The 12455-nt window shown below is 50.1% G+C and overlaps 1 protein-coding gene across 1 annotated transcript in view; it reads left to right on the forward strand.

Moving 5' to 3' along the window:
- Nucleotides 1–1374: 1374 nt before the first annotated feature.
- Oas2 (2'-5'-oligoadenylate synthetase 2) overlaps nucleotides 1375–12455 on the forward strand; it is a 21440-nt gene continuing 10359 nt past the window's right edge. The window contains exons 1-7 of the mRNA XM_036172218.1: nucleotides 1375–1569; nucleotides 2151–2394; nucleotides 4918–5096; nucleotides 7551–7789; nucleotides 9097–9241; nucleotides 10315–10488; nucleotides 10585–10867. Of these exons, the coding sequence (XP_036028111.1) occupies nucleotides 1387–1569; nucleotides 2151–2394; nucleotides 4918–5096; nucleotides 7551–7789; nucleotides 9097–9241; nucleotides 10315–10488; nucleotides 10585–10867 (1447 nt within the window). The 5' untranslated portion in view covers nucleotides 1375–1386. The remainder of the gene's footprint in view (nucleotides 1570–2150; nucleotides 2395–4917; nucleotides 5097–7550; nucleotides 7790–9096; nucleotides 9242–10314; nucleotides 10489–10584; nucleotides 10868–12455) is intronic.

Raw genomic sequence — 12455 nt, forward strand, 5'->3', positions numbered from 1 at the left:
CCTGTGAAAGGGTTGTTCTATCGCAGAGGGGTTGAGACCCATAGGTTGGGAACCACTGCTCTAGACAAAGGTGACCAGCAGAGACCTATTTTTTCCATGGAACCCAGCAGCAGATGGGATACTGGTCTGGTATCCCAGCCCCTGCCCCTACCACACAGACTCTGGGCCCTCTTGTCAAAATGGCTCCAGAATTGGGGTGACTGTGAGCTGGAATGAGTGAGGCATGAGGTCAACGGAGAGGCCTTGCTGACCTAAGCCCTTCCATCTCCAAGAGCAGCCGCCACCAAGGTGCTGGTGGAATAAAGCCGTTGAGCTTGACTCAGGCCACAGCCTTGGGGAGAAGGTGGGGGGCCTAGCTAGGGCTGGGTGAGGTGGTTCACATACACAGCTCTAGCAGTCAGGAGGCTGAGGCAGGGTCCCTGGAAGCTGCTAGTGGACCCTGCAGTCATTTTCTGTCCTTGGCCTCACTTAGAGGAACTTGGAGAGTCCTGCTCACAGGGTTCCTGTGCGGGAGCCAATGTTTTGTTATAATGGTCCAGGCACTCAGTTGGACTCTGAGGGTACTTGCAAATACAAAGTCACTATGCCTTTCCCAGCGAGCTTCCCAGGAAACCATCTGTGACACAGGATAGCTAAACACCATGTCCCATCCTGCTTTGAAGGAAGATGCTATAAATAATAGTTTAGGAGAGGCTGAGTGAGGCAGGGGGGTTACCAGTTCAAGGCCAGTATGGGCTACGTAGCAAGGCTCTGTCTCAAAAACTAACACAAAATAATTGAATTGGCAAAATTTCCTTGTTTTTAATTTAGTTTTTAAGTATTTACTGTGTGTGTGTGTGTGTGTGTGTGTGTGTGTGTGTGTGTGTGTGTGTGTGTTAAGAAGCTACTCTGACTCTTCAGGGCCCTGTGTTCACCCAAACACAGAAAAGAAGAAGAAGCCTACATCTACCAGGGCACCTGCCTTGCTGTGTGTCTTTGAGCAAGTCAGTTCCCCTCTCTGGGCTCTTTCTCTACTGCTCAGCCTGGCACTGGAAACAGGAGAAAAGGGCCATTCTCAATGAACAGCCTTCACCCTCTATAAAACCCAATTAGCTTAGTGGTTAGTGAGCACTCAGCCAAAGGTTTTGTTATTTTTGAGACAAGCTCCTCTGATCTACAATGGGTGTCCCGGGAGTGGCTGGCCAGCAGGGAACTCGCCCTGCCAGCTGCTGGGCAGTGACTCTCTTGCACTTAGGTTTCGATTTCCTAGGCGAGGCTGTAATGGGGGGCAGGGCAACAGCTTTGGACTTCCTCTATCTAGATCCAGCTCCCCCGGCAGGGCAGAATTCCCAGAACTTGAGCTACAGTCTTTGCCATTTACAGCCTTCCCAAGGCCAGCTAGCAACTATGGGAAACTGGCTGGTTGGTGGGTCATCTGGCTTGCCCTCAGTGCCAGCGGACAAGCTAGAAGAGTTTATCCAAGCAAACCTCAAACCCAACGAAGAATGTCTGAAGCTGATAGACCAGGATGTGGATGCCATCTCTGTCTTCCTGCGGAGTAGAGACATCCCTGTGATGAGGGTGGCTAAGGTGAGACCCAGATCCTCCCCACATCCCATGTTTCCACCACGGTGATGCTGAGTACTGCTCCACACCAAGCCCTGGGGACTGCACTTCATAAGGCTTTTCTCCCTCCGAGGACAGACAGGGCAGGGGCCCAAGCTGCAGCCCGGTGTCATCTTCTGCCTGGCAGCCTGCTTCATCTCTCTATACCACAGTGTCCAGGTCTGCAGAATGAGGTCAGCCTAGACCCCACCTCAGAGTGTTGTAATAGTGAGGCACACAGTGTTCTCAGCCTCGGTGCTTGGTAAACTAAAGGGAATGGTTACGTGCATAAGTGCGCTTTGCTGTGTGGCGTCTTTGACTCCACGTTTGCGAGTTTCGTTCATGCAAGCGTTTTCATTCTTGTATAGTACTCCACTGTCTTGTGCATCTTATTGCAGTTTTGAGTTGCCTGCAGTTTGGAGCTAGTGTACAAAACACTGACCCAAATTGCTGCCGGCAACCTGATTTTAAAATGGTGGTGACATTCAGGGATTTCACTTGAGGAATATCACTGCCTGGAGCTACAGAAAATGCGGACCTCACACCTGCCACTTCATCCCCTGCAGGGTGGCTCCTATGGCCGGGAAACAGTCCTAAGAGGCTGTTCTGATGGTACCCTTGTGCTCTTCGTGGATCAGTTCCATACGTTTAAGGAACAGAAGGAAAACCAAAATGAACTCCTCAACTTGATTGAACAGCATCTGAAAACCCACGAGAAATACAACAAGCCAGCAAACCTTGGGGGCATCCTACTGTCCACACAAGGGCAGGAGATACACCTGCAGCTGCTTCCAGCCTTTGATCCCCTGTGTGAGTGCTCTGGGGACTTGGGGTGGTGGGGCGTGGGGAGTGGGAGTCCAAACTTTCTGGGAGTACTGCAGAGCCGCTTGAGTCCTTCAGACTGAGGCTGTGCCAGACAGACAATTTCCAAAATGAGGCTTGTGAACCCGTCTTAGGCACTGTTCTGTTTCTGTGAAGGGACACCATGACCAGGGCAATTCTTATGAAAGGAAGCATTTAATTGTTGGCTGGCTTACAGTCTTAGAGGGTCAGTCCCTTATCATCGCAGTGGGGAACAGACAGACGTGACACTGGAGCAGTAGCTGAGGGCTTTACATCCTGACCTGCAGGCAGCATGCAGAGTCACTGGGCCTGGCATGGGCTTTTGAAACCTCAAAGCCCACCTCCAACAACACACCTCTTCCAACAAGGACACACCTCCTAATCCTTCCCAAACAATTCATCAGCTGGGGACTCAGCTTGCAAACATATGAGCCTCTGGGGCTCATTACCACAATCCCTAAGAGAGAAGAGCCTCCTACCCTGGGCACACTCTATCTAGAACTCCATTCTCATCTCATTTACTTTGGATAAGATGTTTTAGACTCTTGGATCTAAAGTGGAGATTTTATAGGTGAGTGGGTGCCTGGGTGGATGGACATTGGGCAGATGGATAACCAGCAGGAAAGAAAGTGAATAGCTGGATGAAAGTGGATGGCTGAGAGCTCGCTAGATGTATGGATGGGCACATAGGTATATGGGGGATAGATGTATGTGTATAAGGATGGATGGATGGGTGGGTGGGTGGGTGGTTGGGTGGGTGGATGGGTAGGTGGGTGGGTGGATGGATGGATGGATGGATGGGTAGACAGATGGAAAAATGGATGGATGTGTGGATATTTGTATAGATGGATAGGAATGAGGATGTATAGACAGATGGAAAAATGGATAGGTGTAGGATGGATGGGAAAACAGGACAGGAACGGAGAGTGGCCATGCTGTGAATGGTAGACCCAACTAGTCTGACAGCTCCGGACCTCTGAGCTGGAAGCTAGGGTGCCGACATTGTCCACAATTCTGAGGAACTTCCGGGTTACCGGGTTCTTGAATAGCCACCACCTGACTGTTTTCTGACGAGATGGAAATGTACGCACACCCACATGACAGCGTTCCCGGGAAGGTGGCCTGGATCGGAGAACAATGCAAGGTGCCGCCCGTGGGTCCTTCTCATCTGTTAGGGTTTGAAGATGAAAAGTCTTTGAACACTTGGCCTGCAGTGGTGGCACTGATTTGGGAGGGTGTGGAGCCCATGGAAGAGGGGGCCTTGCTAGAGCAAGTGGGTAGTTGGGAAGTGAGCCTGGAGAGTGGTAACCTCACCCTGCCTCCAACCCCACTTCCAGTCTCCGTTTGTTTCCTGGTCCAAGAAGGGATCATGCAGCCATGCCTTCCGCATCACAATGGCTATACCCTCGAACAGTGAGCCAAAAGAAAGCCTTCCCGCTTGGGTCGCTTCCGTCCATCCCAGCGACCAGAAAAGTAACTGATACATGACCCCATGGGTCCCTTTGTCACCCACCAGCTCTAAGGTCAGAGCACCAACCCTCCAGGTTTGTTTGGGTGTAGTGGTGTGCCTGCCTCAAAAGACTGTTGAGTGGTGAGAGAGAGATGTGACCAGCCCACCTTCTGCTGCCTTTACCAGTCAAGGGTCTTCACATGTAGTGCCCAGATCCTACCACCAGGTGGAAGTAGAGCTGAATCTTCCTTTTTTTTTTTTTTTTTTAATTACAAGGAAGCAATAAATGTTGCTTTCTGAGAAAATAAGACCCTATAGGGGGATTCATAAATTGCTGCCTTTACTATATAAAAGCCCAACTAACCTGGTCTACCTGTCTCTACCAGGCCAGGTAGGCTGCTTGCTGTTGCCATGGTTTCTTTCCCCAGGACCTTTAACCCAAAACTGGCTCCAGTTTATTTAACTTGAGGGTGTTTTCCTCTTGGATAATTGAGGTAGTTGCGCCCCATAAGAGGCTTATAAGACTTTCATGTGACATCATTGCATAAAGGACTTCAACTGTGCCTGGTATTCAGTCAGCACTCAATAAATGGTAAAGGCACGTGCCCAAGGCTGTGTACCTAAATATGATTGGCAGAGCTCAGCAGGCAAGAGTGGAAAATAGTTGGTTAGGTACACCTCTGCCCTTCCCTGTTTCTGCCACCTCGAGGTGTCTCTGAGTCTCTGTAAGAAGGACAGTTGTACAACAGTTGGGCAGACACTTGCCTTCGATATTCATCTGGGGCATCTATTTCTCGTGTGTCATTTGCTGCCTCATGCTGTGTGGCTCTGCTGATCCTGTCTTGGGTCCACCCCATCCTGCCTTCACGTTAGCCTTCCTGTTAACCTTTATTCTCTATCAGGGAGAGTCACCCGCCCCACTGTTAGCTTTCCGGAAGAACCAGCTGCCTTCCCGCAGATCAGGCAATAGACAGTCTCCCCAACTTCAGCTAACGCAGACCACCATCACCGCCGAGCTTCTCACTGCTATCTCCCATCAGGCTGTGGTGAGATTCCCAGGTCCCGGGTCTATCGGGATCTCAAAAGATCCATGGATCAAGTAGAAGCGGTGCCCGGTGAGTTCGCAGTCTGCTTTACCACACTACAGCAGCAGTTCTTCAAGAAATATCCCAGGAGAGTGAAGGATCTGATCCTGTTGGTCAAGCACTGGTATCATGAGGTAATTTATGCTGTTGCCTTGTTTTAAAGAGGCTCTCTGGCTGGCCTGGAACTCTCTATATAAACCAGGCTGCCTCTGCCTCCCAAGTTCTGGGACCACAGCCACGTGCCACCACACTCCACTGTGTTACCTTTTGAGATCACTCACAGTAAGCAAACTTCAACAATATTAACAACATACTTCAATCTGATTTGATCTCCTCTTTGGCCACAAACCAAAAAAGAGCATTTTCTCAACTCAAGGGCATGGTGGTTGCACCACTGTGGCCCCAGCACTCGAGAAGTGGAGGGGAGAGGATCTAGAGTTTAAGCATGACCTTAAAAAATATCCTGAGGGGGCTAGAGAGATGGCTCAGAGGTTAAGAACTCTGGCTGTTCTTCCAGAGGTCCTGAGTTCAATTCCCAGCACCCATATGGTGGCTCACAACCATCTGTAATGAGATCTGGCTTCCTCTTCTGGCCTGCAGGGATACATGCAGGCAGAACATTGTATACATAATAAATAAATAAATCTTTTAAAAAAAAAAATATCCTGAGGATGATGAGATGGCTTGGCAGTTAAGAGCACATATTGCTCTTCCAGAGAACCCAAGTTCGATTCCCAGCACTCACATCAGGCATCCCACAATCAGCTTTAACTCTAACTCCAGGGGGATCTAGCACCTCTACCTACACTTACACACACATAATTAAAAATATTAAGGAGTTGGAGAGATGGCTCCATGGTTAAGAGCACTGTCTACTATTCTAGAGGACCTGGGCTCAATTCCCAGCACCCACATGGCAGCTCACAACCATCTGTCACTTCAGTCCTAGGGGATCCAGTGCCCTCCACTGGCCTCTGTAGACACCAGGCATGCACACGGTACAGACAAACGTGCAAACAAAACACCCATACATATAAGCAATAAAATGTTTTGAATACATTAGTTTTTAAATTCCAATAACCATCACCACTAGTGAATCTTATTTAAAAGAATGTGACATGTATACACATGTGTGTGTGCATGAGTGCTCATGCACACGTTTACAAGAGCGTGTGTGTGCGTGTGTATGTGAATGTGATGTAGTGTATGTATGGCGGTCAGAGGACAATGCACAGGAGTGAGATTTCTCCTTCTACCACATGGGTCCGGGGTACTCGAACTCAGTATAACAGGTTTGGTGGCAGGCACCTCTCCTCCCTGAGCCCTCTTGCCAACCCTCTATTTTTAAACACTGTAAATGGGCCATGTTGCACACAGGTGGTATCTCCCTCATTTCACTCCACATTCGGGAAATCTGGCCACATCATTACATAGCAATAGTTCTTCATTCCCCCCCTTTTTTTTCCTCTGTGTAGCTTTGGAGCCTGTCCTGGAACTTGCTCTGTAGCCCAGGCTAGCCTTGAACTCACAAAGATCCACCTGCCTCTGCCTCCCGAGTGCTGGGATTAAAGGCGTGCGCCACCACCACCTGGCCATTCCCTTGTTCAACTCCATTGTAGTAACATACCCATTTTCCTCTCTGCTGCCGGTGGGCCCTTGGGTCATTCCCAGGTTGTAGCCTCTGTGAACTGGGTTACTGTGGGTGTCCTCTGACATGTCCTTTGTGAACTTAAGCACTCATTTTCTTGGGTAAATATGCAGTAGAATTGCTGGGGTCTCAGATACAGCCCCAGACAGCATGTGTATACATGTCTGTATTTGCAAACGTGGGCTCTGTATGAAATACAGTGGAGAGTGTTTATCTAGCTTTAATGAAGAGTGCCAGATGGATTTTTCAAAACCACTTTACCGAGGCTGGAGAGAAGGTTCTGTGAGGGAAGTACATGCTGTGTAAACATGGAAGATCCCCACAACCCATGTAACTCCATGTTCAGGAGGCAGACACAGGCGGATCCACTGGGCTGCTGGCCAGACACTGCAGCCAATCAGTGAGCCCCAGGTTCAATGAGGGGGCCCTGTTCCAAAAAGCAAGGTAGAGAGTTACTGAGGGAAATGTGTGACCTTGACCTCTGGCCTACTCGCACACACATTCACAAGCACAGCTCACACTTACACACATGTACACACTTACACATTCACACACTGACACGCACCTTCACACTCACAAACACACTCACACTGATACAATCACACACACACACATTCTGCACACACTCACACATACACATTCACATTGACATAGACACATACACCCACACTCACATACACAATCACATATGTTCACACTCACCCATCTACACACACTCGTGCACATGCGCACACCCCCACAACACATCTACGCATATACGCACACAGCCACGCTCACACACCGTGTCACACAGTCACATACTCACACACACTCACACTCCTGAGAGCAGTGTGAGTGTTCCAGATGTTCCTTCCACACCTCTATCAGTATCTGATGGTACCGACACCTTGACTTGCAGGCACAGGCTCCGGCTTCCTGATGGTCTTGTCTTCTCTCACAGTGCCAGAAGAAGAGGAAATCTTCCCTGTCTCTGCAGTTCTTGTATGCACTGGAGCTGCTCACTGTGTACGCCTGGGAACAGAGCTGCCCCGCTAAAGACTTCGACATAGCAGAAGGTGCAAAGACTGTGCTAGGACTCATCACGCAGTCGTCACAGCTGTGTGTCTACTGGATAGACAACTACAACCTTGAAGATGAGACAGTCCGAAATACTCTTCTATGCCAGCTCAGGTCCCAAAGGTACCCAGCTTCCAGATCTCTCCAGCTGTAGGTCAGAGCCCCCACTGAAAGCGAGTTCTGAGCTGTTTGCGGACAGCTGGGGTTGCGGGGAGGACCTGAGTGTCTATCTGCAAAGGAGATTCAGTCAGTGCGTTCCATGTTCCAAACCATGGTCAGACTTTGTCCCCCAAAGCCTGGAGGAAGGGGCTGGGGGAGGGAAGGAGTTCAGTGAGCAACAGTGAGATCTAATATCTCTGAGAAGAGGAGGATGAGGAGTTAGTGTGGCTGGTCAGCCTCCTGCTTCTGTGAGTGTGTGTGTGTGTGTGTGTGTGTGTGTGTGTGTGTGTGTGTGTGTGTATGCGTGCATGTGCACACTCTACTCACATGCATGTGTACAGATGCAATGTGGAGGCCAGAAGTTGACATCAGGTGTCTCATTCTGCCTTATTGTTTAAAGATTTTATGTGTATAGATGTTTTCCCATGTGTATGTCTGTAAACCACATGTATACAATGCCTAAGGCCAGGAGAGGATGTCAGACCCCCTGGCTTGTCTGTAAAGATGAGCCACTATGTGGGTGCTAGGACTTGAACTCAGGTCCTCTGCAAGAGCAGCCAGTGCTCTTAACCTCTGAGGGGTCTCTTCAGCCCTTCTGCCTTATTTTTTGAGTCAGAGTCTCTCACTAATGTTTGCCATTAAGCTAAACTGGCTGGCCAGTGAGCCCCAGGACCTCTGTCTCCTCAGGACTGGATTTACAGACACATCAGCATCTGGTTTTTATATGAGTCTTGCGGGTGCCCAACTCGGGACCTGTTTGTGAGGCAGGCACTGACCCATTCCACAGCCCAACTTCTTTTTATTAAAATTTGTGTGTCTGTGTGAGTGTGGATGTACATCCACACTGTGTGTGTGTGCATCTCTTTGCACATAGAGGCCAGAAGAGGAGATTGGTGTCTCCCATCTATTCCTCTGAGGCAGGGTCTCTCTTCTCCAATCTGGGCTCCAGCTTTCTCAACTAGGCTGGAAGCTAGCAAGCCCCAGAGATTCTGCCATCTCTACCCATTTCAGAGCTGGAGTTGAAGTCCTGAACTCTGGTCCTTAAGACTAAGCACTCTAAGTCACTAAGCTATCTTCCCATGTCCTGCTTTTTGGGGGGAGGGCAGGGAGACAGGGTCTTACTGTATGGCCCTGGCTGGCCTGGAACTCACTATGTAGACTAGGCTGGACTTGAACTCAAAGTTCCTCCTGCTTCTGCCTCCCAATATTGGGATTAAAGATGTATATTACTAAACCCAGCCTGATTTCTTTTGATCTGACAAAATTCCTAGACCGGTCATCTTGGATCCAACTGATCCAACCAATAATGTGGGCAAAGACGATGGGTCCTGGCAGATGCTGACAGAGGCGGCTCAGGCCTGGCTGGACTCTCCCAGCCTGAAGAATGTGTTACCTGCACCACGTTGGAATGTTCTGGTAAGAGGGTTTCCACGCTGGAGGGAGTGTCCTCCTGACACGGATCTGAGAGTGTGTGTCTTAGCTGCAACTGCTGTGACATGGTCACACTCGGTGTGGCGTAAAGCTACAGAAATGTATTTCCCCCACTGTTCTGGATGCTGGAGGTTCAAAGACAAGGGATGGGGGAGAGGTGGGCTCTCCCAGGGACAGCACCGATATCTGGCTTGGTTTGTGACATCATCACCCTCCACTGTCACATGTCTACCCTGCCTTCATGCTTTTTCCTTGGTGTGGGTCTGTCTGGGGACCCCACCCCTCTAAGAACAATAGTCATATTGAGTTGGGGCCCACCCTAGTGACCCCCTTCTTAACTCAAAGGCTTCTCTAACAGCCCCACTTCCTATTAGGTTGTGGTCATGGGTACTACAGGTCCAAACCCCAAAATATTTTAGGGGGACACAATTCAACCAACTTCTAAGGGCCACAAAGATGACTATGAGGTAGGAAAGGGGGCACAGAGAGAAAGCAGGTTCCTGCAGAAAAGAGATGAATTTCCTTCTACAAGAGTGAAATCAGGAGGACGGGTGGAGGTAGGGGCAGGGGACAGAAACAAGGAGCTGAGCCTCCTAGAAGTATACAGAACTCATGTCTGTGACACTCCAGCAGATCCTGAAGTCCAACACCCTCCAGCCCTCTCCTCTCTGCTTCTGAGCTCACATCTCCTTGTTCAAGTTGGACCCTCCTACCTGCCTCTTGGAAGGTCCTTAGGAGTCTTTTCATGCTGGCCCAGGGCACCTATGTCTACATACCACAAACCCCTCAGAAAGATCCAGATCTCTTCCAAGTAACCCATGAGCAACGAGGAGAGTTTCTACTCAGCAAGGGGTAGGTAGGTAGGTAGGTAGGTAGGTAGGTAGGAAGGTAGGTACTGCCTGGCATCTCAAGAACATTCTTAGGGTATATCTGTGCAAGACAGGAAGGTTGCTGACAGGAAGGTCTCTGCCCACAGTTGGGAGCAGTTTGGCAGAAAGACAGAGGTGAGGTTTGTGGTGGCTTCTGGGCAGAGCCCACCAAAGTTCTCTCCTCTCCAGCCCACATCACTTTTCATCACCCCAAGCCACTTACTGGACACGTTTATCAAAGACTTCCTCCAGCCCAATAAAGATTTCTTGGAGCAGATCAAAGGAGCTGTTGACATCATCTGTAAATTCCTTAAAGAAAATTGCTTCCAGGACCAAAGCACCAAAGTTCAGAAGACCGTCAAGGTGAGTGCTGGCCCTTTGCTGGTTCCAGCTCTTGGGAGCCAGGGAGACAAGAGTGAGGGGAGACAGCTCCCCCCCCGCCTTCTCTTTCCTCCCTAGGGAGGATCCACTGCCAAAGGCACGGCTCTGAAGTCTGGATCGGATGCCGACATCGTCGTGTTCCTCAGCTCAATGAAGAGCTACGGCTCCCAACAAAACCAGTGCTCCAAGTTTGTCCAGGAGATCCAGAAGCAATTAGAAGATTTCCAGAAGAACCAGAAGCTGGAGGTGAAGTTTGAGATTTCGAAGTGGGAGTTCCCCAGGGTGCTGAGCTTTACCTTGAAATCCAGGAGTCTCAACGAAAGTGTCGACTTTGATGTCCTGCCTGCCTATGATGCACTAGGTAAGAGGCCCCAGATCCTAGTTGAGGAAAAATGGGAGGGGAGGGGGTCTGGGTAATGTGCTGTAATTGTCTCCCAGTTCTAGCCCAGGCCCCCAGACACCTACATGCAATTCCATTCTCAGGTAAACACCCCAGGCAGCCTCCAGGAGCTCTCAGCTCTGTTCTCCATGGTGTGTCAAGGATGACACATATAGTTAGATACATATTGCAGATAACATCCCTTCATTTCCTCTGTGGAGGAGGGAATTAAAGAACAGAATGTGTGGGGGGAGGGCTTTGGGAGATAAGAGACAGGAAATTGGGTGTAGAAAACTCCTCCTCAGAAATCCCATTACAGGTGAGAGATACAGAAATACAGATGAAAGACAAGCCTCCAAGTAAGGCTGAGGAGATGCCTCCATGATAAGAGTGTTTGCCATGCAGTCATGGGGAGCTGAGTTTTATCCCCAGCACCTGGGTAAAAGGCCAGGCTCTACTGCAGGCATACCTGTCACCCCAGTGCTACCTGGAGAGGGGTTGGGGTGGAAACAGTGATGGTCTAGCTGAACCAGATAGGTTCAGTGGGAGAGCCTGTCATGATGGGATAAGGTGGAGGATGAGGTTCAGTGGGAGAGCCTGTCATGATGGGATAAGGTGGAGGGTGAGGTTCAGTGGGAGAGCCTGTCATGATGGGATAAGGTGGAGGGTGAGGTTCAGTGGGAGAGCCTGTCATGATGGGATAAGGTGGAGGATGAGGTTCAGTGGGAGAGCCTGTCATGATGGGATAAGGTGGAGGATGAGGTTCAGTGGGAGAGCCTGTCATGACGGGATAAGGTGGAGGACGAGGTTCAGTGGGAGAGCCTGTCATGATGGGATAAGGTGGAGGATGAGGTTCAGTGGGAGAGCCTGTCATGATGGGATAAGGTGGAGGATGAGGTTCAGTGGGAGAGCCTGTCATGATGGGATAAGGTGGAGGGTGAGGTTCAGTGGGAGAGCCTGTCATGACGGGATAAGATGGAGGACGAGGTTCAGTGGGAGAGCCTGTCATGATGGGATAAGATGGAGGACGAGGTTCAGTGGGAGAGCCTGTCATGATGGGATAAGGTGAAGGATGAGGTTCAGTGGGAGAGCCTGTCATGATGGGATAAGGTGGAGGATGAGGTTCAGTGGGAGAGCCTGTCATGACGGGATAAGGTGGAGGATGAGGTTCAGTGGGAGAGCCTGTCATGATGGGATAAGGTGGAGGATGAGGTTCAGTGGGAGAGCCTGTCATGATGGGATAAGGTGGAGGATGAGGTTCAGTGGGAGAGCCTGTCATGACGGGATAAGGTGGAGGGTGAGGTTCAGTGGGAGAGCCTGTCATGATGGGATAAGGTGGAGGGTGAGGTTCAGTGGGAGAGCCTGTCATGATGGGATAAGGTGGAGGATGAGGTTCAGTGGGAGAGCCTGTCATGATGGGATAAGGTGGAGGATGAGGTTCAGTGGGAGAGCCTGTCATGATGGGATAAGGTGGAGGACGAGGTTCAGTGGGAGAGCCTGTCATGATGGGATAAGGTGGAGGATGAGGTTCAGTGGGAGAGCCTGTCATGATGGGGATAAGGTGGAGGAT

Source organism: Onychomys torridus, chromosome 22, assembly GCF_903995425.1.
Source record: "Onychomys torridus chromosome 22, mOncTor1.1, whole genome shotgun sequence".
NCBI classification, from domain to species: Eukaryota; Metazoa; Chordata; class Mammalia; order Rodentia; family Cricetidae; genus Onychomys; species Onychomys torridus.